The 27,546-nt window shown below is 36.1% G+C and overlaps 1 protein-coding gene across 2 annotated transcripts; it reads left to right on the top strand.

Annotated features, from left to right (window-relative positions):
- Window positions 1-1,136: 1,136 nt before the first annotated feature.
- Window positions 1,137-21,825, top strand: LOC103696547 (DUF21 domain-containing protein At4g14240-like). Of its 2 annotated transcripts, none has more exons than XM_008778215.3 (14): window positions 1,137-1,480; window positions 2,342-2,418; window positions 14,603-14,686; window positions 14,796-14,909; window positions 15,866-15,952; window positions 16,084-16,155; window positions 18,584-18,651; window positions 18,974-19,061; window positions 19,190-19,263; window positions 19,336-19,711; window positions 20,111-20,157; window positions 20,715-20,796; window positions 21,161-21,284; window positions 21,420-21,825. In XM_008778215.3, the coding sequence occupies exons 1-13, from the start codon at window positions 1,198-1,200 to the stop codon at window positions 21,281-21,283; spliced, it is 1,575 nt and encodes a 524-aa protein (XP_008776437.1). In that variant the 5' UTR covers window positions 1,137-1,197; the 3' UTR covers window position 21,284; window positions 21,420-21,825. The 2 variants fall into 2 exon arrangements, with proteins under 2 accessions (XP_008776437.1, XP_008776436.1); XM_008778214.3 differs by having other exon boundaries at window positions 21,394-21,825.
- The last annotated feature ends 5,721 nt before the right edge of the window (window positions 21,826-27,546 follow it).

Raw genomic sequence — 27,546 nt, 5'->3', positions numbered from 1 at the left:
ATACAACAATCTAGCTTAGCTTGATCTTCTTTTGAAAAGCACAACCAATTAGGAGGCTAAACCTAATCAACCCCTTCGGTTGCTCGATGTCTCTTCCAGGGGAGTTGAGCCACGCACACATGCGGCCACCAGCTTATTGTCCTTAGAAAAAGCCCAACTTGGGCTTTAAGGAAACGAGTATCCATTCAGGCAAGTGAACTTATTTTTATATATCTAATATGGGACTAAAAAGAGAGAAAAATTTAAAGTTTTTGAAACAACGAGAAAGGACTCGAACTCTCTTTTAAATTTAAATTTTTTCAAAAAAAATAAAATTTCGAACACCTTGCAACTCACCTAGTATACTTCAGTTATGTGCCTATTTCTACTGTTGAATTTAGTGCGGACTCATTTCAGACTCGTGTTTTAGGAAGTGCTTACACCAACTTATTCTATTAGACAAGAGATGATTATGAGTCGTGCCTTGAGCCTGAACTTTCTATTTTTAGTCAGGCTTCGGGCCGGACTTATTTAAAATTTGTTTTCTTTTTTTTTTACGCCTAAATCCAGCCCATCATCAGCTCTATTTCATATTCATTTCATGTTGATGCAAAAAAAAAAAAAAAAAAAAAAAAAAAACTTTGATGGTAGCTGGTTAATTAAAAATGGAATTGTCAATTTTATCCTTGATAGTTTGTGTACACGATGAGTAGAACGAATTTTGGAAAGATATCCGACGGGGGAGACGAAGCATTTTCCTTTGCAGGAGAATAAAAAAAACCAATTTCACAACAAAAAACTATAAAATGTTGATGACCGGTGATCCTTCTCCTCAAACCGATCACAACCGTCCGTACGCGAAGAGACGACTTAGTGTTCAAAGTCTGCGGTTGCCTCCAGCCGTGGGGATCACAATCCTAATCCCCGATTCCTTCTCTTACATTCACCCCATAACATCGCCTGTAACTTCTAACGCTGCCTTAACTTGGCGTCATGCCAGTGTTCGAGCCCCTAGACGGCGAGTTTTTGGGGGACGTGTAGTATTTTAAATTCCTAGGTGGCATTTTGCTTACCGTTTAAGTTTAAACCTAAGCCGCGAGTACCCTCAGAAACAATTTTATATAATCATAAATAAATATATATATTTTCTTCAAATCTAAATCAAGGATTAGGATTCGGAGATTTGGTTGTGGGGATTGGGTTGGGTTGATCGGAGCGATGCATGCGGTGAGCGCCCTCGCGGTGGCGAGGATGGTGATATCGGCGGGGATGGGAGCCCCCGCTGCCGGTGGAGGCGGCGGAGGGGGGACGGTGGTGGTGCTGGAGAGGGAGGACATCCCGTTCGGGTCGCTGAATTGGTACGCCTACGCGGGGATCTCGTGCCTCCTGGTTCTCTTCGCCGGGATCATGTCCGGGCTCACACTGGGGCTCATGTCGCTCGGCCTCGTCGAGCTCGAGATCCTCCAGCGCAGCGGCACCCCCACCGAGAAGAAGCAGGCAGGTCTGGTTATGATTCTTGATTCTTGATTCTTCGATGTAGCGGTGATGCCTCCTCCTCCTCCTTTTTGGCTCTCAGCTGATTTGGATTGTGGAAATCTTGAGCTTTTCTTTGCTCTGTTTTATTCTTCTAGCTTTAGCTGGTCTGGATTGGAGATATCTCGAGCTCTGTTTTGATCATTTTGATGATGATAATTATGTGGAGCGATTCGGCTCAGTTGTTAAAATCTTGGTAAAGAAGCTCTCGCGAAGGAGGATATTTTGATTTTGATTTTTTTTTTTAACGATCAGGATCTTGATTGGTTCTTGGATCAGCGAGTTCTGCTCCTGTTCTTCTCCATTTCTATTTAATTTTGAAGATTTTTGGAGGAATTATATGCTCTTTCTTGATTTTCATTTCATGGCTAAGTCTGTGTCCATTACGGTAAAAGCTAATTTTTCATTTATTTATTTCTGTTTTTAGAATCTCGATAAGTGTAAACGGATTTGGAAGTATGGAATAGTTGAGAATTTGAGTTCTGTGGTTGAATATGTGGTTTTATATTAGATTAAATATGTTTTCATTTGAATCGATCCGATTGCGATGAATGCTCTTTTGGTTAGACATTTGCAATTTGATCTGTGATGTCTTGTAGTCTCTCATATTCACAAAGTATGATTTGATTTGTTCTTTGATTGCATTTTTAGCTCGTCAGTCATTACATCGGATATCTTGCTATGATAAGACTGTTGGCAAGCTACATGATAACGAATGCTGCTAGTGAATGCTGTGCTGCATAGTTTCACTTTATTGGTTGGGTCCTTTTTTGTTAATCAGATTTCTGTCTCTTCTTACTGCTGTCACTCTGTTTGTCCCTTCTCACAGCTACCATCCTTCCTGTTGTTCAAAAGCAGCACCAACTTCTCGTGACTTTGCTTTTATGTAATGCTGCAGCCATGGAGGTTTGTCATTTAACTGAATTTATCTTTGCAAATTATTTTAACCCATGGATGTATAGTACATATTGAAGCTTTGGGGCGAGTGGAGAATCCCACTTTCAAAGCCAGCAATACTATATAAAATATTCCTTTTAAAAATAATCACACAATTATAATGAAATTATAGTGTAAGTAAATGCAATATCATGTACATCTACTTCTACTAATACACTTTTACTGCTCTTGATGGATTATAGACTGAGATTTTGTTTGCTTGATGCTTGTTAAATTTAGTGTGAATCTTTAGGTAGCAGTCTTTAATTGATAAGATGACTAAAAAGTGCCACTCCTTATCATAGTTTGGCATCTGATAATTTTTCTGTCACAAGGGTTTTTGGACCCTAGTAATACACTACAGTATTGGTCAACTTGGGTTTTTGTCACAAGTGCCACTGCCCCCCCCCCACCCCCAAAGCCCCTTATACTGTTGATTATCTGGACATGCTTTAGGTGCATTATGCTTCTAAGTAAAAACTAAAAAAAATTGGGCAGTAATAATATTTTAAAATGATATTTAGTGAATAAAAAGTAAGTTGTCTAGCCTTAAAATTGTAGCTCTCTATGTTTGTTTCATCTTGTGCTGAATTCTATATTGTGCTAGATTAGTTAGATTTCTTTGTGAAGTCCAATATATTTGTTTTTAGTTTATGTCTTAGCAACAACTTAGTGCCTTTTTTATTTTGAAATGACACTACATGGAAGAGTCAAAATCATGTTTAGTTTTCCAAAAGATCTCTATTTTCAACTTAAAAAGCAAGTAGCCCAAACACCAAATGTTTTAGTTTGTTTCTCTTTTTCTTATATCTTTTTCTTTTAGTTGGGATAGGCTTTATAGTTAGGGCTAGTTATTGTCCATGTCTGTTCCTTTTATGTACGTTAACTTGATGGTGAATGCCATGCCATCATTGGTTTCATATTGTGTATAATGCAGGTAACATGCTATTAGCAGGAGAGAAAATAAAAGAAAGCATGATGCCTTTATCCTAGGTTCGGAACAGATAAGTGAATCAACACATGGGATCATGATTCACTATTTGATGATGAATCCAGATGTGTTTTTTTTTGCAGTAGAAACTTGAGGTGATGATCTGCATAAGCCACTAGTTGTAGCAAAGCTGTAAATAGAAATTCAGATGGATAGTTATGTAGCTAACAGAGCAAGGAGCTCTAAATAGGATATTTAGCTGGAAGATGGTAACTAAACAATAATATGCATTGGCTATTGATTAAAGGGCAAAGTTTTACCTATAGCACTAAAAGTACCATGGTTGTAGTGCTAGATGCAAACTTGATAAACAGGTCATAGGTGATTCTATTAGTGTGGCTTGGAAAAGAATATAAGAGTCAGATTGGAGCATGTATATGAGTTTCTAATTTTCTATTTGATAATAGGTACAGCAATGCATGGACATGTTAAAAAATAACTTTGAATAAATACATGTCTTAATTATATAATAGAAATTTATTAAAAGTAATATGTATTTAGATGGTTCATCATCTACATAAAATTCACAAAGTGCAAGTGTTAATTACTTGTGAACAATTAATTCAGACATCACTCATGATTTTAAATATTTCAATAAAACTACCATTGGCGAAATTTGTAATACCAACCTTTCAGATTTTTTGTAGTGTATAAAAGACAACATGCATCCTACAATAATAGTGTCTTTTCCACCATTTTTGATGCTAACACATTTACATATAATGAAAATTAGCAAATATACAAATTTATATATCATGATTTCTAATTATAACATTGTTTAGGACCGATCAAAGTATCACCAATTCATTGACACCTTTCAATAGATACATCAAACAAGAGATATGGCATTTCACAGAAGGTTGTTTAATATGTCCATGCTTGCCAAGCTCTATGGTGGGTAGACCTTGGGGGGTTAGGCGAATTGGGCCAAATCAAGGTGCACCGCCTGGTTTGCCTTGGGATTGCTCCGAACCATCTGATTTAGAGCGGATCGTGCCCTGTTTTGAATCGAAAGGGGAAACCGTCCCGGTTCTCCCTTAGCATAGTTCAATACGTCCCAAACGGGCGATACAACGAACCATGCGCAAGAGAGTAGGAGCTTGAAGATTAAAAAAAGGCTTTATATTCAACTGCTAGGATGGTTTTAGCTGATAACTATAGTGCTTATGAGGGTAAGGCTTTATGTTTAAAACTTTTTAAGTGCTTAGGAGGGTTAGAATTTCATTTTGCATTGTTTAGGTTTTATTTGTGAGAGGAATAGGAGTGAGATTACTAGTTTTCAATCTTTTGCAATCTATTATCTATTATATAACTAAAATAGAGGCTTAGCTTGTGCTAAGCTCTCCATCCACCATGTGGACATTTATAATGTTATTAATACCAAGCAGTACAGAGTGTACCGCATCATACCGTACTAGTTCGGTACCGGTACCGCTATGGGTGGCGTACCGACCTCAGTATGCTGAAAAAATTTCGTACTATTGTGACACTGTGCTAGTGTGGCACCAGTACAGGGTCCGGTACTGAGATGGCGAACCTTGAATATCATTAATATGGTTTGTTATTTTGGATAATAATCAAGGCTCTTATTTATTATAGTTCTTTATTTTGCATAGTCTGTTATATATATATAATGACTATAGTCATTCATCAAACTCTCTACTTTTGGTGAGAACTGATTATATTCATCAATTTTTTCTCTTAATAAGTTTAAAAAATCTTAATATCTTCCCTCTTGTTAAATAAAAATCTTATTTATAATGAATGAATCTCTTATAACACATTTTTATTGTATAATAGTTGGTTCTAATGTCAATAACAACCATTATATTCATTTGCATCATTTATTAATTAAATATTTATTCAAAGTTCAATTTCTTTGCATCAATTTTCTTCTAAAGAAGATTGTATAATTTGAGAAATAATATTTTTTAAGTGAAAGGTGATTAAAAAGTACTATCACTATTTTTTTTATAAGTATCTATTACTATTGTAGTAGTCATCATAAGTACAACTTAAGTACCTAATTAATAAAATAATATATTTTGCGGCACATAACAATTGTTATTTGCTCTTATAGCTGATACCAGAGAAACATAGGCCTTTAGTGATCACTTATTAATAGATATCTATTATATATCAATATTATATTATTTGTACCCTTAATGATAAGTGAGTATAAGTGACAAATAAGATTCACCGTCTTGGTACCGGACCTTATACCAGTACCATCCTATTTTAGTATTGGTACGTGGTATGGTACAGTAAGATTCGACATACCAAGTGTCGAATGGTATGGTACCACATACTGGTTTGGTAATGGTATGGTATGCTTGGTATGGTATTTGGTACGATATGGTGCTAATCGGTACGACAAACCTTGGTGGCGGATAATAGAGTATCTTACTATTATCAATATTAAGTATCAATTATATAAGTATGTTATACTTATATAATTAATATGTGTATAATTGGTACTTGAAAATATTATCTAACTAAAATCGATAACTATTATACTTATCTAAATTCTAAACTAATATTACCATTATTGGTTTAGATATTTGATGAAAGTTTCTGCTTGGCTATCATTAAAGTTCCTAGCTTAATGTGCAGCAGAAAAGCCTTATATTTATTATATTTTGTTATATTACTATATTGCATTTCAAGAATACTTCTAAAAAGGAGATAAAAATCGTACCTCATGTATTGCATGAGGCCGGTATTTTGATATGCTTTAGTACGTTAATTGAACAGCTCTATGTTTTGTTGTCTTTTGGCTTATACGTCTTTTGACATTGGACACATATTAGGTTAAATAGCCGATTTCCAAGGTATGACTCTGCTATGAAACAAGCACTTGAATTGAAACAACCCATATCGATATGAAGATTAATAATCTTTGGTGATCTATTGAAAGAGGATTTAGAGATTTATACATTAGTAAATAAATTGTCATAGTTGTGTCTATATGAGGGAAACATACTAAGAAAAGAAAAAAAATGTGAATGTGATTTACTCATATTTCGTAATGTGAAATGAAAATTTATCAAGCTGAGCTATCCATTTGCCATATGGTCGCCATATTAAAAATACCATATGGTTCCTTATTTTGGATAATAAGTAGGGCTCTTATAACTGATAGAAAAGAAAGATAGGCCTTCAATGATTACTTACTAACAGATATTTGTTATAAGTGAGTATTAGATATTTGTTGTAAGTGAGTATTATGTTATCTGTCCCGTTAATGATAAATGAGTATAGGTGATAGATAATGGAGTATCTTACTATTACTAATATTAAGCATCGATGATACTTATAGCATTGATATAATTTATACTTGAGAGTACTATGTAACTAAAATATATAAGTATTATAATTATCTAAACTAATATTATGATATCAATTTAGATATTTGATAGGAGTAGGAGTGCAAATGGTTCAGGTTGGACCGAGTCATGAGTGGCCTCGACCCAACCCGGTTCCTTGGTTGGATCTTAATGTTGGACTTAGACCCTTCCGCTTTGGTGTAGTTGTAGTTTGTATTGTACTGAATTGAACACATATCAAACAAAGGCGATCAATCAGTAGTTGCCCTTCTCCGGCCTGGGAAAAGCAGCGAACTCTAGAAGCGTTGGGCCTTTTTTTTTTCATGGTCGTACCGTCTCAGACCAGATACATCTATGGAAAGAAAGGATTTCTTATATAAGAATCTTCATTTTGATATTGATAGGGATCCCCATTCATTCTAACCCAATAGAAGATCGGGTTGGGTCAGATCAAGTCCATGGCTAATTTTTGACCCAATGGGTCATTCGGGTTGGGTCCCTATATAACCCATCCCCAACCCAAAAAAATTTGTTCCAGATCCGGTCCGGGTTCAATCCCTGTACTTGTCATTCTCTGTACTTTGTTTCTTTTGCAATGTGTGAAAACTACAGAAAGCAGATTATGTAGGACCATACAAGTGAAAGTGCCTAAGCATTAAGGATTGATGCCATTACAAACTAACCTAATAATGATAGGCTCAACCTTATTAGCTCCACAAAAAATAAAAATTGTTCATATATGCAATACTTTTTTTTGAGTAGAAAATTACATCTATGTTAATCCTTTTTATTCAACAATGGTATCTTCTGAATTTGTTAGAATGCATCTGCTATTATTTTTTCTAAACATATTACTTACAAAGCATGCATGGGCCAAGATGAGGAATATAGTTTTGATAATAATACATGACAAAGTTCAATAGCTATAAAGGACTCATCATGAATCCATCTTTTTCCACATGGCAAAATTATACTCTATTTTGCCTTCATTAGTTTGAACTTCCTTCATGGGGGAATAGTGTTTCCATTTAATGTAATCAATCTAAGCCTGAATGTAAAATTCATGCCATTCAACAGTACACAAAAGGCAGTCTCTTCCATTTCTCTCATCCTCAAACACAAGAAGAGATTAGAGGAAAGAGAGTTAGAGACCCTTATGCACCCTTGCGGATCCTAACAGTGTATCAGGTTCGGGTCGTAGGGTAGGAAACCTAAAATTGCCCCAAAAATCAAACAGATCGGGTCGAATCGGATCGGATCAGAATTTAGCAAACTTAGATCCGAGCTAAAAATAGAATGGGTCCAATTTTAGAACCCAACTCGGCCCCATGGGTCTTTTAAATCGGGTGGTATCAGGTCTAAGTGGGTAGGGTCGGGTCACGAGTCAATTCGACCCATTTGTAGCCTTAGATAGGTGTTTCTGCTCGCCATCATTAAAGTTCACTACTTAATGTGTGACAGAAATTTGTTTATTGTAGCCTTGTAGTTTATATTTGCTATATTTTTACATAGCATTTTAAGAACAGTCAGAAAAATAAGAAAACTTTACCCTGTGCATCGGACGGGTTGGTATTAGTGATGTCGTTATTAATGATGAGAATTTTTCCACAAAAGCTCAGCTTGTGCGGAGTTCTCTATTCGCTATGAAGATGCCGGTATTAGTGATATCAATATTAATGATAGGAGTTTCTGTTCAACTATCATTAAAGTTAATTGCTTATATGCAACAAAAATTTGGCTATCAAAGCCTTCTATTTATTATAATTTATTACATTTCTATCGCATTTCAAAAGTAGTTGAAAAGGAGAAGAAAACCTTATCTTGCATATCACGCGGGGTTGATGATAACGACATTAATATTAATGATGGGAGTTTTTGCATGGATGCTCGGCTTGTATAAAGTTCTCTATTCGCCATATGGAAGCTAGTATTAATAAGCGTTGATATTAATTATTAGAGTTTCTGTTCAGCAATCATTAAAGTTTATTGCTTAATGTATGACAAAAATTTAGTTCTTGAGACCTATTTATATTAATTTGTTACATAACTTACATTGCTATATTACATTTCAAGAATAGTTGGAAAAAAGGAGAAAAAATGGTAACCCGGGTATCGCATGGGTTAAATGCTAGTTGTGGAGTGATTGAATATTTCCCTAGTTGATTTTGATGAGTTCAAAGCACTTGAGTATGTTTTATGTTGTTCTAATGAATTCAATCTAGTGTTTCACGGAAATCTTTATTAAATTCTGTCTAAGTGCCTTAAGCTTTAGTTCAGAGTCTTTTGGTTAAGTATTGAACTCGGTCTGAACCAAAGTCTGCATCACGAGTCGACTCCTGGACTCTGCGAGTCGACTCCGGGATACTTGAAGTTTCTGGCACAAGCTCGAGTCGACTCCGGAACTCTGCGAGTCGACTCCGGGACTCTGCGAGTCGACTCCGACTGAGAACAGACAGAAAGACAGAACGATGGATTTTCGACCCTGAGAGCGAGTCTACTCCAAAAGCTTGCAAGTCGACTCCGGTGCTTGGCGAGTCGACTCCAGATAGTCCCGAGTCGATTCCACTGAGAACAGACAGAAAGACAGAACGTTGGATTTTCGACCCTAAGAGTGAGTCGACTCAAAAAGATTGCGAGTCGACTCCGATGCTTGGAGAGTTGACTCCAAATGGTCTCGAGTTGACTCCCAGAAGAACACAGTGAAAACGGTAGAGAATTGATTTTTGAAGACCTGATATCGAGTCGTCTCCAATGGATCCAGAGTCGGCTCCCAAATTAGCCGAGTCGACTCCAACAAGGCCCGAGTCGACTCCGAGGCAGATATGTTCAAAAAGACAGAGAATCAATTTTTAGTCTCTGAGAGCGAGACGTCTTCAGAAGATCTCGAGTCGCCTCTCAAGTCAGTCGAGTCGACTCCAAGTTAACCCGAGTCGACTCGAGGAAAAAAAACAGAAAATGGGTTTTCTAGATTTTTGAGAATGAGCCGACCCCTAAGTACCCTAGTCGTCTCCAGATGTTGGCGAGTCGACTCCAGTTTGGTCCGAGTCGACTCCAGGATAAGGCATGCACTTTAATTCAAATTTGAAACAGTGGCCAAGTCGTCTCCAGTATAGCGCGAGTCGACTCCAGTAATAGCCAAGTCGACTCCAGATCGCGCGAGTCGACTTCGATCCCAACGGATACATTATCAGATTGTGCAGATGGGTCAGAACGGCTCCAAATCAGTCTCTAACGGCTATTTTTCAAAGGGGATCACTTAAATAGCCAGAGTGAACAGTAGTAGAAAACAAGAGAGTTATTCCACTTGAGCATTAAAGTTTTTCAACCACCAAAAGCATCTCAAGAGCGAGTCCAAGCAAAAGAAGGGAGAAGTGCATTCAACTAAAATCAAAAAGGCTTCCTTCGCATTAAAAGCTCTACCACTGTTCCCCATCCTCTGGTTCATTCAAGAGGAGACTTAGAAATCGAGAAGCCCCTCTTCCTCATCTCAAATATGTTTGAGGGCTTCTAACTCAATCTTGTTTATATTGTTCATATTTGCTTTTCAGAAGCTCTACTTGTGAACTTTAAACTCTTGCTTTTTGTACTTGACTCAATCAGGGGATTGAATCAAGGGTTGTAAGGTTTATTGGTAAGCCAAAGATAAAACCAACGGTGTAAGGTTGTGGTTGGTGAACTGGGAAAAACCAACTGGGTTTGATTGTAACCCCGGAAAAACAATCGTTTGGTTCTAGTCGGTGAGCCTGTCAAAACCGACCGAGTTCATTGTGATCTCGTGAAAACAACAAGTTTAGTTGTGAGCTTGGAAAACAACCGGCTGTAATCTTAGGGATTATAGTGAACTCCCAAGTGAGGCTTGGAAAGTAGACGTAGGAGCAAGTGTTGGCTCCGAACCACTATAAACCTCTCTGTGTTTGTATTGGTCTTTGTCTCTTTCTCTCTCTTCGGTCATTGCATCTAGTGATATAACTAATCTACTTGCAATAGATTTAGTTAATCACTCACCTTTTATTTAATTGGTCAATAATTAATTAAAACCCAATTCACCCTCCCCCCTCTTAGGTTGTCTTCTTGGGCAACACTAGTTTTTTTGGATAATGAAGACTTATTTTAGTTCATAGCCTATGTTATGGCACTTTACAACTATTTCTTCTGCCTTATAACGAGCTGGACTCGAACCAGCACTGCCAGATTCGAAAAGAATCAGGGTTCAACCTAAGAATGATCGTTATTTGTTAACCCGGTTCGCCGAAGAGGCTACGTCCGGGGGGGCTTCTATTATAGACCCCCCTTTTCCCCCTCCCCACCGTTCTACTTCTTGGATAACTTTCACGGTCGCCTTGAAAAAGGCGCTCTCTTCCCCTTTCTCCTTTATTTCGTTAAATAGGGAAAGAAGTTGATCCCAATTCTTGCCAGGGCCTTACTTGCTTGTGCAGAAGCTTGCCCCTCGGTTTGTGATGCTAAGAATTGGGGATTTCATCCAAAATGATAGGACAAATGTCATGTTTTTAGAAGTTTCACAGTTTGCAAGTTTCTTAATGGAGGTTGCACAGGCATTAGTTCAAAAGAACTGGCCTTTTTAATAAGAAAAGAAAAAGGAACTTTAGGGAAAGGAGGCTGGATTTGGAGTGGCTGAAACTTCCTTTAAGTCCTGTTTGTTCTTTTTCCTGTTCAGACAATGAGAGTCCATACTTTCTAATTTCTTTTAATAGGTAAACTTTGTGGGGAAATTGGTGGTCAGTCAAAAGGACAAGGAAAGTGGGGACCAGTTGTAGGCCTTTTTTACTGGGGTTTGTTGCTGCTATAATGTTAGAAGTTAACTATATACCTTCTTTTTCAAGACTTTCTCATATATTAAAGTTTTCTCCATTTGTGGGCCTAGGAGCACCCAAATTGGTTGTTTAGTCATTCTCTTTGCAAAAATCTTTATATCTGAAATCTATGTTGACATTTGGGAATACGTTCCTACAGAGTTCAAATTCTATTTCCTTTAGTGAATATAATCTAATTTATCAATTGAGTCTGCATCAATGTGATATCAAACAGCAAATATCCATTGCAGCATTTGCACAGTTTAATTATTTGAATGGTCACAAACAGAGAGTGCACCTGGAAGCTTCTACACCATAATAATTGGTTCTATACTATTACATGATGGTGGCTAACATTGCAAAAGTGGATAATCTTTGTATGACAAATCAAATTCATTCTGAAAAAGAAATAACACAACTCAAAATAGGTCTCTAGATATTTAAGATGCCCCGCTAAGCCAGTGTCTTGCTTTTGAAGTAGCGGCCCAAGTCCTCTTCCTCTCACAAATTTAAGTAGTGCCTTACTACTTTCCTCTCCTTGTCTATCTTTTGGTTTGTTTAGGATATCAACGCCCCACTGCAGTGAACCCTTATATTGCAGAGAGGTGATGAAGAACAAGTGGAGAATGGTTTTGTCTGGGAAATTTTTTTCTGAGTTCTGAGACTAGTATGTTGCAGTAAAGCCGTATCATGAAGTTGGACTGGCATAAGTCAAGTGGAGCATCAATATTCTTTGTTCCTCTTGAAGCAGTATTTCAGCTAGAACCTTCCCTAGTGCGGAAGAAGGTTTGAAGTTTCTCTTGAAACTGATCCATTTCAGCCAAGACTGGTCACAGATCTACCAAAATTTTGGTATGGACCAGTGTTCGCTAGTTTTGACCAGAGTTGATTGAAATTGTTAAATTATTCAGTATCATGTTTAACGAAAGCTCTAACGATCCAATTTAAATTATTTTTGGCTAAGTTTTGCTATTATACTAGGCAAGATGCAATCTTGTTGAGCGTGTTGACTAACTAGAAAATGTTGTATGTTCCAATGATTCTTTTTCTGTTTAAATGAGTTTTCTTTTATCTTCTTTTAGAATAAATTGGTACATTAAAATGGAATTGCGAGAGAAAATAGATTTTTATTTGGATGGATTTTTTCTTGCTTAAATAGATTACTAAAGTGGATCTTAATGAAATATGCTTAAATGTTTTCTTTCTTTCTTTCTTAGATTAGTTATTAAAATAATACAAAATGTGATATTCTTATAAAAAGTTTAGTTAAATGCAATGTATTAAAAAAATAGATAGTGGGCACGTAGTGGCTAGGGGGTTTCATAGCGAATAACGAATAACAAGCGCTATAGTAGATGCTATGAGCCCAAAGCAGCCTATTTAAATGTATGAATGTTTTTTCTACTATGCAAGGTATGCCGTCTCAATACCGGGTTCCATACTGGTGCCACCCTGTTACTGTGTCGGTACGCCCGGTATGGGGGCCGATTCGACATATCCGTATCGAGTGCCTTTCAGGCCAAGAGAATAGCAGCAGGGACTTAAGAGTTTCTTGTGGCTTAGGGTCAGGGTTTTATCAAAGAAAACAGGACAGCCACTAGAAATGTAGGTTTTCTATGGGATGGATTGAATAGGATCCAGTCTGGATTTGAATCTAGGTTTTAAATGTTGAGCAAAGATGGAAATAAAGAAATAAAAAGTTTGAAAAGGGCTGTTAAACAACCGCTCTATGCAGTAAGATTTATGGTGGGATGATGTGCTCTTTAGATATCAAGAACAACAAATGGGGATCGAGGACATGGAAAAAACTGAAATAGACTTAAAGAAATAAAGAACTAAAAAAAACACAGATTATGATGAAAAGACTTGATGAGTAGATGGAAGATGATACCAGACTCACTCTAGGGATTGGTCTCACGCCAGATCCATGACTCATGCATGGATTGAATTGCAACATGGAAGTGAATTTCTTATTCCATTAGGGCACATGCCTAACATATGCGAGCCATAAGGATGCACTAGACTAAGTGCGTAAGATGCCATAAAGAGGGTGCATATGTACAGACTCTACATATACATAAATTTATCTATTGATATCAACATTTAGTCATGCACGATGAGTTCTCTACTATTATAATGACAAAAGCTTTTGTGACAGGACTTTTCTTTGTGACCCAGATGCCATTTATATCTGGACTCCAATAGTGACATATATTTGCTACTTTTTCCCTTCTTTAGTTTTCCCTCAATCAGAAGACTTCCACCAATCCACAAAGTATTTAGTTATACTTAATATTAGAAGGATTCTATTATTTTTTATGATGAATGGGATTTATAATATAATAGTTTTTTAATGGAGCAAATTCTGAATTCTAGTACAATTAACACTGTATTCCAAACACATGAAACTAGAATGTAGTATTTCCATAATTTTCTTTATACATTCATAAAGTATCATTTAGCAGGGGTGTATATAGTTATCATCAAGGTCTGTCGTACTGCTCCATACCGTCTGGTATGGGGCATACCGTACCCTACCGGAAGAGAACTAGTATAAAACACGCATTCAAATCGGTACAATCCTCATACTGCCCGTACTAAGGCGTACTGAGGTGTACTGAGATGAAAATTGAGAAAATAAATAAGAGAGTTATCTCGGCAAAGAGATGTACCATACCATACCGTACCAAACTGATACCTGGTACTGAGATTGCAGACTTTGGTTACCATAATACACATTTTGTAGGATGATGGTCATGATATGTGATGGTAACTACCTTTTGCTAGATAGTTGATAGATTTACATTACCAGCAATTCACATTAAACTTAATCAAGATTGAATGGAGTTTAGCAAAAGAGAAACCAGAACTTGGTTAGTTTTCAAGCAATTCATATTCTGAAAATGTTGTCGTTTCTTGTGTTCTAAAATCTTATTCAGATTAGAAATTTATTTTAGCGACTATTTTATCAATTTTGCTTCTTTTATTTTCTTCTATCTATTTACATTAATCATGCCATCGTGCAGGCTCTTCCTATATTCCTTGACAAGATATTTCATCCTTTCTTGGCTGTTGTCTTGTCTGTTACACTTGTTCTAGCTTTTGGAGAGGTATGTTCTTCCAAGTCAATTATGCTTTAATTATGCTTCACTTCAGTGTTTGTCAGTGCCAAGTCATTGAGATTAAGAGGATAATATCAAATTTTATTTTGTGCTTCAGGTTATTCCACAAGCCATATGCACGAGATATGGATTGGCTGTGGGTGCTAATTTTGTATGGCTTGTGCGCATTGTGATGCTCATCTGTTATCCAGTAGCATATCCTATTGGGAAGGTAATTTGTACAAATAAAGGAATCACATGGTCATGTTATAATTTGCTTCTGACTATGAGCTCCCTATATGAAGCACTACTTTTCTCTTTTAATACTTGATAATTTTCTTGTTCTGTTCTTTTCTATCTTTCAAGATGGACATCTCTGGTATTGCTTTTGAGTAACTTAGGTGATAAATCTTTGAAGTGTTCGTTGAGTGTACATTAATATAAATAATAAATCACTTATTATAAGAGCATGGTATTTCTAGCCCGTCTTTTTGTACCAGTTTCTCCGACTGTTAATAAATTAATGGTTCTTTTATGTGATAATATATTTCTTACCAGTACTTTATTTTCTTCTCTTTGTTACTCTTTTTTTTTTTTCCTTTTGATGGAAGGGGAGGGCTGAATCCCACCCAAAATTTATCCAGCTCCTTGTATGTTTTTGGTCTGATTTCTGGTTCTTATGAGCTGAAACACAACATGTAAAACTGTTATAAGAAAAAGAATTTGCTGTTTATCACTCAGTGCATTCAATGATTTTATCATTTAATTAATGGTTTTTATCTCTCCATATGCATGCTTCTACCATTGTGCTAGCTTATTTTAGTGTCTTTTTACAAAATTAAGGGCCATCACTAGTATTATGCTAATGATTTCAGGTTTGGCTGGTGGCTAGGCCCCCAAGTTGAACTTTGTTACTTGATTTTGATTAAGGATGTTTTCCATTTTGTCTTATAGACTGGAACTTTTCAAGCTTTCCACTATTATCACTGGTTATAGTTATCAAATTAAGAATATGATAACATATAATGCCACTGTTGCATTATCTTTTATTGTTTATGTACAATTGCTTTATATGTTGCTTTTTTCTTTACCAGGTCCATCTCTCGAAAGATTGCTAAATATTCTATTTTATGGTCACTTTAACTGACAGCACTGATTTAGATGTTTCTATACTGTTTATGTTCCCAGCTTCTAGATTGTGCACTTGGACATGGTGAATCTGCACTTTTTAGACGTGCTCAGTTAAAAGCTCTTGTTTCTATCCATGGCAAAGAGGTAAATCTACCTTTTAATGCAAGTATTGTTCCTCAGATCTCACTAGGGCATATGTCCAGTAAGATGGGCATTTTTTTAAGCAATTTTTTTATGGTTGTTGTGTGATACTTGCACTGCTTTGATCATGTTAGGCTGGCAAAGGTGGTGAGCTCACCCATGATGAGACAACAATAATTAGTGGAGCATTAGATTTAACTGAAAAGGTATATTGCTCTAAACTGATGGCTTTTTGTGCTTGTTCTCTTCAATCATGAGACTCTAAATTTATAAATATTGAAGTTCAAACCATCTTAATCTGCTGCACATGGCCACCTTTTTATTATGAAAGGATCATACGCTTGCTTGACATGCATTGACAGATGATATAAAAGTTGTAAACATCAATATAGATGTTTTGGAAAGATCACAAGTTGGATTCCATTTTAGTAGTAGGGCAACAAAATTTAACATTTTCTGGTATCCGCCCAACACACAGCACCCCCCCTAGCGGCCGTGCCCAACCCAAAAAAAAAGGATAAAAATGATAGTAATAATAATAATAATAACATAGAATAATAAATCAACATAGGATAATTGTAACAGTAGTACTAGTAGGGTTCAAATAGAAAGATCTTGGTTGCTTTAAATTTCTTCTAGAGACTTGTAGGTTGCGAAAGGTAATTTAATGTCTTGATTTTCTTTATTTGCCTATTAGGTGACTCGAAATAGTAGTACAAGTTTCCATTTCCATTGATCTCTTAGACTTTTTGAAACTTCAACTCGGATTCTTTCAATGCCAAACTTGATATTTCCATTGCGGTTAAGTATTTTATAGTGAGTACCTACCATAGAAAATTTTGTATGAGTCCATTTATTAATAGATCTATTTTGTTAGATAATATTTGTATAAATTAGTGAAGATCGAGGCATGTCGTTTTTTTTTACGCTATGCGTATGGATGGTCTGGCAATCATGAAGATTTTTTGATGAGCTAGGTTTGACTGTTCTCCCTCTGCTCAAAGTAGCATTTGTTACTTACAATTTGTAATCATGATTTCATCTTTTAGTAACTTATTATTTTAGGGGGAAAAATCATCGTAGACAACTTAATAGATGCTGCTCTATTTTCTCTGCTCGAAATAGCATTTGTTGCTTATCAAGTTGTAACCATGGTCTCATCTTTTAGTACCTTATTATTTATGGAAAAAGATCATTATGAACAACTTAATTAGCAACAAGCTTGTTAGCTTTGTCTTGGCCCAAAAATACATGCTACTGGGTTGACAATTTTATTTGCAGTATTGATATCTAAGTAGGACTGTCATTGACTTGCATATTTGTCATTTTGGATATCTTGAATATTTCTCTGAATGGAAGCTTTTATAGACTCTTAAATTAGCAAAATTGAAAGACCCATTTGATGGCATGACAATCATTGAGGTAATTAGGCAAGATGTGGACCTTGCAACTTTGATGGTTTGCCCTTGTTAATCTTTGCAATGTAATTATAGCACCTAAAACATAGACCTTTACCTTTCCCATGATTTCATCCTTGTATTCTACATGGAGTCTGGCTGCTGTAGTGAAATATGGTATCAATTCAAAGCTCTTAAATGAAACTGTTTATGAAATTTCTGGACCATATTCCATTAACTGAAACTAGATAAACAGATCTCCCATTTTTCTAAATTTTCTTCTCATTACAACAGACCATAGCAAGTAGCAAATAATTCTACCAAATTACTTTAATAATCAAGTATTAGTTTTTTCGACCAAATTACAGAATTCAATAAAATATGGTATCAATTAGAATCTCTTAAATGAAACTGGTTAGGAAATTCTTTGATCATATTGAGACTAGATAAATAGATATCTGATTTTTCTAAATTTTTTCTTGTTAGAACAGATCTTGGCAAGTGGCAAATAAGTCTAGCAAATTACTCTAATAATCAAGTAAATTTTAGTTTTTTCAACCAAATCACGGAGTTTCCTATTATCTGTACACAAATATAGTTGTTTGGTACATCATAACAAAAAAAAAAAAAGTTTTTAGTTTTTTATTCAGAAATTTCTTGCATGAGAGCTTCTCGAGCTTTTTGTCCTAAGGTACTTGGGAACATTTTGCTGTACTACTTCCCAAATGATTCTTCTGTACAGTGTACTCAGTTTAATTGATGTTCTGAAAAACAGTATGAAATAGCTGTTTCATGAATTTGACAGCCTCACAGTGATATCTCAAAGCAAATAATTGTCAACTACCAAGTGACACATATATTTTGAAACTTTTAAGTGCATAATGCAGGTTTTAGGTATAACATGTATGAAAGAGCTATTTTCATCACATATTGACATTCTCACATGCAGACTCCAGCATGCAGCATAAAATGTTACTTTTAGTTGGTTGTTTTAGAATTTTCATTTTCTTACAGCAAATCTTAAGTAATGGATGCATTGTTTTATAGGAAACAGGCTACGCTAAAAGTGGTAAAATAAAAGGAACTACTATATTTCTTCAGTTAGTTATATTATTACAAGGGTTAAGGACTGGTGCTCATTAGAGCTAATGTATTTTCTTATTTGCATGCTGGTCCTTCCTAGATTGACATATTTAAAGGATGGATCTAGAATTCTAAAATTCCTACTCATGTACAGACTGCTGAGGAAGCTATGACACCTATTGAATCAACATTCTCATTAGATGTTAATTCAAAATTAGACTGGTGAGTTTTTTCACTACGTGAACAACTTTTTTTCCTTAATTAGATAAATAAGATTAAAAGAGTAATATGTATGCTTCTGGTAAAAAGGATGGATATGAGGATAAGTATGTTACATGAGTCTCTCTATGATGTAACTTTATCCTTGAACCTCAAAGCAACTTTAAGGAGACTTGGTTTGTGGCATAAGGGTGCTGAGCCCTCGGATAGGCCTGTCTAAACAGTGATCATGACCCAGAATACTTTTCTAGCATTACCTTCCTTTTTAAAATTACAAGTGTGTAAAATGATGTTGTCAATCACTTTGTTTTGTTCTTATACTCAGGGAAGCGATGGGCAAGATTCTTGCTCGGGGACACAGTCGTGTCCCTGTTTATTCAGGGGATCCCAAAAACATTATTGGCCTTCTGCTGGTGGGTGACATTTATCTAATATTATCTCAAAATAATACTGCATGGTGCTGCAGAGGATGTTTCCTGCATGTGGTAGATTAGAATTTGTTTTGCCTTTACTTATTTGAGATGTTGCATGTTGGAACCAGGTGAAAAGTATTCTCACAGTTCGTGCTGAGACAGAAACTCCTGTTAGTGCTGTTTCCATTAGAAGAATTCCGAGGTCAGGCTGCAGAGCATTTTTTCCCTCTGTGCTTATTTACGAACAGTATGCTTACCCTTGAAATTTCCTCAGGGTTCCAGCAGATATGCCGCTGTATGAGATACTGAATGAATTTCAAAAAGGAAGCAGTCATATGGCTGCTGTTGTTAAGTCCAAAGGGAAAACAAAAAATCTCCCACATCCTTATGCAGAGAAGGCCGAAGAAAATAAAGAAGCGAGTGGAGACTCCAATCTGACAAGCCCCCTTTTATCTGAAGTAGAGAAGTCAGATATTGTTGTTGTTGACATTGAGAAGTTGCAAAATAAGCACGTCAATAGAGATAAAGCATTCCCTTTGCAACTGAATGATGCAGCAACCAATGCAGTGGGTCGTTTATCTGAGGATATTGAAGATGGGGAAGTAATTGGTATCATCACCCTCGAGGATGTTTTTGAAGAACTCTTGCAGGTAAGTTATAGAACTTTGATTCCTCAACATGCTAGATTTAGTTGATGGCTTCTCTTGTTTTCATATGTTGAAATCTTAAGATCATGCAAAACTATCTCAGACAAAAAAAAACAACCTTTTCTTATTCTGATGAAATACTACTATGCATTCATAAATCAATGATGAGTCCGTGTAGATTATTATGTGATAGTATTTTATAGAAGTATGAGAGCAAAAAGTACTCGCTAGGCAAATTTGTGTGATTCTATACAACGTATAATCAGATTATGAAGGAAGCAGCTAAAACTGCTGAAATATTGCCCATAAGAGCCATTGTATTTTCCCTGGACCCTTACATCCTTGACATGAAGGTTCTTTACAAATATAAAGATAACCATATCTGAGATTTTCTTCATGCAGGAGGAGATAGTGGATGAGACAGATGAATATGTTGATGTGCACAAAAGGTATGCATTACTAATTAAATTATTACTTCATATGTAGAGAGCTTGACTTGGCTACACTCAAGTGGATCTTCATTCAAATCCAGTCAGGTCTAGATTGGACAATGGGGGTTCTACATCGATGATCTAAGCCATTATATGTGATCTACTACCTCTAAGTTGCTTATATCCCAAAAATCATGTGATTTGAAAACCTTTAGCCTTGTACATTAAGTGGTTAAAAAATTGGTCAAAAAAAAGTGTTATTTAAACTGTCTAATTTTTTGACCACTTGATGCATAGGTTCGGGGTCCTCAAATCATATGGTTTTTAGTGTGTAAGTAGTTTAAAGATAGTAGATCACTTTCAAAGGCTCGGATCGTCTGCGGAACCCCTATCCTCTAATCTAGGCTTGACCAAATTTGAGTGAAGATCTCAAGTGCTCTCTCTCCCCCCTTCTCTCTCTTTCTCATATATATATATATATATATATATATATATATATATATATATATATATATAACTCATAATCTTGTTTGCATTATCAGAAAGCATATGATATTGTGATACTGTTGTTGCAGGATTCGTGTTGCTGCTGCAGCTGCTGCATCATCAGTGGCTCGGGCTCCATCGCTTAGGAGGTTAACTGGACAAAAGATGGCAGTAAGTGACTCCTTTAGATTTATAGTTTCTTTTAACAAGGTCGCCTTTAACATCAATCTTGAGTAGTATTAATACTTATTATCAGTAGAAGCATCTCAAAATTAGATTGTAGTTGTCATTTAGAACCATCCGTTGTTGATTTTTCACTGTTTAGTTATCCTTGAGTTCAAGGAAATTGAGTTCTATGGCATTTATAATGAAGAGTTAAGCAGAAACCTTTTCTGGGCTCTGCTATTATATGTGCCTAATAAGTGACTTTGATGTCTCTAAGGTACCTTGAGGAGAGGCTTTGCCCCTGCACCTCTCTTGCAGAAAGAACAGTGTTGATCTAAATTATGGAAAGTTTTCTTTGCCTTTCTTCCAGGGAGCTCAAAATCGGCAAGGACAACAGCCAAGTGGAATCTTAAAGAAGCCTACTGAAGGGGAATCTAATACACCTAGACATCAAGTGAATCTTGTGGAACCTCTCTTAGGAAACAAGAGATAAGGCAAGTATAACAAAATCTCCTTGCAGGATTTATCCCAACTTAAGGGGAGTAACATGCATGAGATTATTTATGCTTGGGAGTATCATTAATCATTTGTAAGAATGTGCAGTGGTTGATGGGGATTTTACCTTGCAGTGAAAGTGATGCCAGAAGCTTAGCAGATTACTTGCGGGGGCTTGTCGTATTTAGGTACATGCTAGCAGTTCATTGGAAAATGAATATTTTTTTTAGATGTTTCAATAATTCAGCCGACGTACTGTAATTCCTGTTGCCTGGTTGCGATAAAATTGTCATTTTACATTTTCATCTGTCTTATTTTCCTTCAAAAGTTCATGAAAGAGTGATAGCTTCATCATCATTTTAATGGTTGAGAGTTAGGGTAACAAAGAAAACAAGCAGTGGAAGAGAAAGAGAGAGAGGTAAGGCAAAAACCTGCATCTGGTTGCTGGGCCTGCCAGTTTAACTGTTCACAGAGATACTTCGGTGATGAATTTGTGCCCTGATGGGTCATTAGTTATTGAATGTTCCGGGGTTGAAAACAGATCGGATGTGGTGGTAAATTAGTGCATCCATATTGATGTTATGTTTTCTTTTTGTCATGCCCTTGACCCGAGCTCATGAGGTGAGGATTCGCTACATACTCATAGAGAACCTTATCCACAAGCATGCAAAATATTTCAATATGGTATCATAAATATGGCAGAATAATTTAAATAATAATAACAAATTTTATTTCAATAATTAGCGCAATATTTAAATGTTTTACGATTCTAACAATATTATAGGATAGTACATTAATTTAAATAAACTCTAGTCTACGAAAATATGTGTCAAAGTTTTGCTAGTCTCGCCACCAAGGTGGTAGCCTAGTGGTATTGGGCAGTAATTCTAACCACAAGGTCTCAAGTTCGAATCGCTGCGGCGACGATTAAATTGTGGACCGGAGCTCACTACTTTGGCCACTACTTGGACTTGTGGTGTAGGACCGCTCTTGAACCGCTAGTAGTCGGGGTGGTGCCGGGTGTGACGTACTCACACGTGGGACTCGAGCCAGAGCTCAGAGGAGTAGCTGAGTCGGGCCCACGGGTGGGGAGGGTATGAGTAAAACCGGTCGGGTGTCCAACACACGGCCATTTCTGCCCGCATCGAACATTCTCCTGGTGAGGTGGGGGCCCAGTAGGGGCTGCTACGCGGGGGTGGGCTTGTCCCTTCCTCCCCCCTACCCCTTATATTTACCAAAAAAAAAAAAAGTTTTGCTAGTCTCTTTCATATTGAAAACTCTGATTAGTCTAATTTTCTGAATCTTTAAAAAAAAGAATCGGATAATGAGTTAGACAACCTGGTAAGCAGTGATTATTTTAGCTAAACAAATCAGACAATCAAATAGATAATAATTTGTAGAAAATAAGTATATATGTGGTGCTAATATACGAATGAATTTTTTAAAAAAAATATTAAATTTTTGTTTATAGATTTAAATTTCTTCAAATATTTAATTCATCTTATCAATTATGGGCTATTGCCACATCTTCTCTATGGTAAGGTTATAACACCGACTAATCTTCTTACGGTGAGCTGCGCATCATATTGCAGCAAAGTTTTTGAGAATCGCGTATCTGTTTGTGGTATGTCGCTCATCATCTTGGACATAAACCTTTAGGACAAATTATGTATCAACGTATTAGCTTCCGTTAGCGGGGTTTTCAATATAGTCGGGTCGAAATTTAAATAGTTCTAGATTTCATATTTCAATTCTAAAATTATGCAGTATCAAAATTAATTAATCATATCCATAATAACATCATATAACATCTTAATATTTCAAAATAATATATTTCGTGATAATATACTTTCCATCAAATTTATTTATCATGACTAATATCACTTAAAAGTCATAAATATAACAATTTTATAAGTCTTGATAAATATTGAAAAAGTGAAACATTACTTACTTTGCGAGCGAATCCAAAGTATCAATCCAACCAATTTTTAAAAATCATTTTAAGATCTTGGTATTTAAAAATTATATTTTCATCAGAATTTATCATGATGATTTCAAAAATAGAAATTCTAATTTCAATACTCTCATGAGGCTGACCAAGCGGGAGTGTCCGACACTCCGGTTGGTTGGTCTAATCAAGACAACTTATTTGATCATATTCGAACTAGGTAATAGATGGTTCAATAGAGATTGGAGGTGACCAAATCTAATAGTGTCTGGGAAGGGCCAAGATGGGAGCTGTCGTGCCACTTGTCGAACATGGATCAGGGTCCTTCACTCGGCTGGATCTAGAATCACGAAGAGAGATGCCATGCTAGACCTAACATCTCTAGAGAGAGAGTAGAGAGGAAGTCCAGTAGATATAGAATCAAGAGAGAAAAAAGATGGAGAAGAGAGAAGAGAGAACCTTGTTCTCTCTCTAACCAAGAAAGAGAAAGGGAAGGGGGTGGCTGAAGGTGGTGCCTGGAATCAGGGATCCATGTTTGCCCACTGTGGATGGCAGCCAATGGCAACCGGCGGCAAGCAGCTAGGAAACACCCTCTTAAAACAAGGGTTCGGCCCCCTTAACCCATGAAACTAAGACATCCCGATAATAAGAGCCCGACTACGGCTGCAAACGGTCATGAGGAACTGGGTGGAGACTTTGGCAACAAGATCCGACGGCGTTACCGACCAAAAAGAAGGAACGGAATCGAAAAAGTCCAAAGAAAATAGGAAAAAATGGAGCACCCGTTCTTCTCGGCCAAATTCCAGCAATCACCAGCTGGCCGACCTTCCACAGGATCCGAAAGAAAGAGAGAGAGAGTATGGCTTGAAGGAGACTGGGTCCTTATCCGGTTTTCGGCAGTGACTGGCCACGATAAGGGTACGAATGACTATCAGCAATCGGAGAGGGATTTGAAGCAATCCAGCGATGGGCTTCGATCAGGGGCTAGATTCTCCGGTGGGATTGAAGAGAAGCTTAAAGGAGCTCTAAATAAAGGTGGAGGAGGCCGGAATCTACCTCAGCATTGGATTCCTCTGGTAAAATCAGAAGGAAGGAGACTCCCATTGTGCTGAGCACGTGCAGCCCCTTATTTTTTTTTTGTTTTTGTTTTGGGCCGAAGCATGCTTCTGGGTGGTCCAATGAACCTGGTCCAGCTCGGTATCAGGCTTTAAAAAAGCCTGGATATTTCACTTTTTGACTTAAATATGGATGCAAGTCAAATGTTAGAATTTGAACCAGTATTTGTTAATCAGATACTAATGGTATGAGACAAATCAGATATTATATACTTTGTGGAATGATTATTGTTCCAGACTGTGTTTTGTTAACTTAAACTACATGCACAAGCTTTGTCAACTTTATTTTATTATATACCTAAGCTCGACAAATGATTGTACAAAGAGCAATAGGAAAATAATTGCATCCGCTAATTCATGTGATTATTGGAAGATCCTAATATTCTATGGAGGCACATTTTATGGGATAAGAAAAGCACACTAGCAGTGATGGCTTCTCTAGTTCTATATTTCAAGTGATAATTTTATTTATAGTAAAATCTGCTGAACCGACTCGTACTGGCTAGTTTAGCCCAAACCTGTACCAATACTAGCTCCTACCGGTACAGTCCAGCGGTCATAGATTTATAGCCATTTATAGACACGTATAGCCATGAAGCAGGCTGCAGCAACTCATCCTGCTCAAATACATTGATGAAGAACGAATTACATGCATGAGACTATATATTATCACCATCACTATTGGTACTGTTTTTAATCAATGCACATGTTGCATGAATGACGCACATGCAAAGTTGCACGAGGGCATGCATGAATGGCGCACATGCACTGATGCACATGCACACGTGCCCGAGAGAGAGCTTGAACTCTGCTACCATTTTAATTAATCAATTGATCTTAAAAGCTTAAGCTGATAGGAATGGATCAACAATATATGCTAGGCTTGCTAAGCTTCTCGATTATATCAATATGAAGTTTTAAACTTATATTAAATCAAATCCTATTTTGTTTAAAATATATTGTAGAAAATTAAACATCTTCTAGCAAACAAAATGTTGGAACAATTTCATGAGAAGACATATTATTGTTTTATATCCAATGCTTAGATTTTTCTAAACTTACCTTATATTTAAGCAAAGTTTAGAAATATATAGTATAGTAGTTTTGAAATCATTCGAGTCAAATTAGATTCAGATTGAGAATTTGTAGACCCAAATCTAATCCGTTTCAAAAATGGGTCAGATTTTTGATCCAGGCCAAATCCAAATATCTTCATTTGGGTTCATCCGAATTATTTTGAATCGGCTCCAAATTGGAAGTGGATCGATCCCCTCTACCTGCAGCCCTACTTTCAATCCTAAACTTTTTACTCTAAATCTAATCCAAGTCGGTTACTAGCATCTTCTAATGGGACCAGCAAACAAACAAGCTATGCATGAGCTAGCTCTAGTTCTGCTCAAAATTTGGCTTAAGTTTGACTCAGTTAACATATGAGACAAGCTAGAGCTTGGTTAAGCTTGAAATAATAATTTATAAATATATGCTACATATTAGTTTAATTATTGTTATGTATACGAATATTCTTTATAATTATTTATTATAGATAAATATAAGTTATGTAGAATAGAATATATTTTAACCATAAAACTAAAATATTATTACTTAGACTATATAAATGAAAGTCTCAAATGATTCTAGACTCTCACTAGTTCTCTTAAACAAGTTATTCATGAACAATTTAAACTCGGCTTGATTATTAAATGAGCCAAGCTAGAGCTAGGTTTGGCTATGTTTGGCTCGTTTCAGCTCCTTCATTTTAGCACTCTCTACTAAACCTTGTGGAAAGTTCAGCAGCACACTCAATCCTGTTCTATGTCTCAATTACGACTCATTATTTTTTTAAATCATTCCCTTTGTTTTCAGATTATAGCTTGTATAATGTTCCTTCAATATGTAGATTGTAGAGTACATCCAACTCAAAATTACCTCCTTTGGCCTAATGTTTGAAATCACTCAATCTTTATTTTTTATTGAAAGAGAGGGAATAAGCCTGCCCAATTGCTCATCCTTTAAATGTTGACTTTGCTTGCTAAATCCTCCCAGTTTCTTGTAGATATAACACAAATATAAGGTTTGCTTAATGTGTGTCTAGTATTTCTTTCTAAGTTGAGACTAGTTGCACCTGAAAGCAAAATGTGGTCCCAAGGCTAACTTCAATTGGCTTCATTGATTGGAGCAAAATACATAGTGTGTGAAAATGGGGTCTGCATAGTTGAGAAGTTCAACCATTTGTTGTTGAGTGCTGAATCACCTTTTGCAATGCTTGCAATGATTCCCTAACCTAACCCAACTCAACCCCCATTATAAGCTAAATTCAGGTTTATTGGTTTTTCTAAATCGGGTCGAGTTGAGTCAGATTCACTGCAAGTTTTACCATTATTCGTACCCATCTGGATCCGCCGCAGGTCAAGTAAAACCCATCTTATTTGAATTCGGTTGAGTTGGTTACCCGATGGGGTAGAGTAAATTAGCAATCCTAACAATGCATGCACAATTACATATGCTTCATGTAAGACCATAAGATATCCTAGGCCAAAATATGGTCTAACCCCTACAAGACATGGTACACCAAAACCCATTAGTTCCTAGGTAGCAAATAAGATTTTCTAACCACTTATTTTGCTTCATAAAATGTGCAAGTATCTTCGAAGTCCACCTTTAGCTATAGATAGTCAAGGACTACATGTAATAGTACTCCTAGAAATTAAATCATGTTGCACGAACTTGGCAATTAGGATGTGACAATCATTATTCATTTTTTTCTATAATTTTTTTATGAAAATGTAAATATTATAAAGTATCACATTTTAGATACAATTAGGTAGCACCTATGCTAATTAATTTATTATACTAACTTATAATTTCGTTAGCTGAGATAGAGTAATTATAATTAATATACTTCTAAGCATTACGATATTATGCTTAAATATTATCAATTGTTCTATGCTTAAACCTATTATAGTTATTCTCTTGTGTATACCATTTGTATAATATCGCTTGTAATTTGTTGCCAGTTATAATTATTCATCTAATTTATTTTAATTAAATACTTCATAATAAATCATATTATCAAGTATAATATTAATATACTATTATATAATATTATAACAATATTATAATGCTATTAAAATTAATTGCCTCACGAATCTCAACGTATAAACGAACTGGTGGATGGAGGACCCGACGGGGCAATATCCG

The sequence above is a fragment of the Phoenix dactylifera genome, unplaced genomic scaffold, assembly GCF_009389715.1.
Source record: "Phoenix dactylifera cultivar Barhee BC4 unplaced genomic scaffold, palm_55x_up_171113_PBpolish2nd_filt_p 000026F, whole genome shotgun sequence".
Taxonomy (NCBI): Eukaryota; Viridiplantae; Streptophyta; class Magnoliopsida; order Arecales; family Arecaceae; genus Phoenix; species Phoenix dactylifera.
The sequence above is the reverse complement of the archived record's forward strand: the minus strand, read 5'-3'. Positions and strand labels throughout refer to the sequence as shown.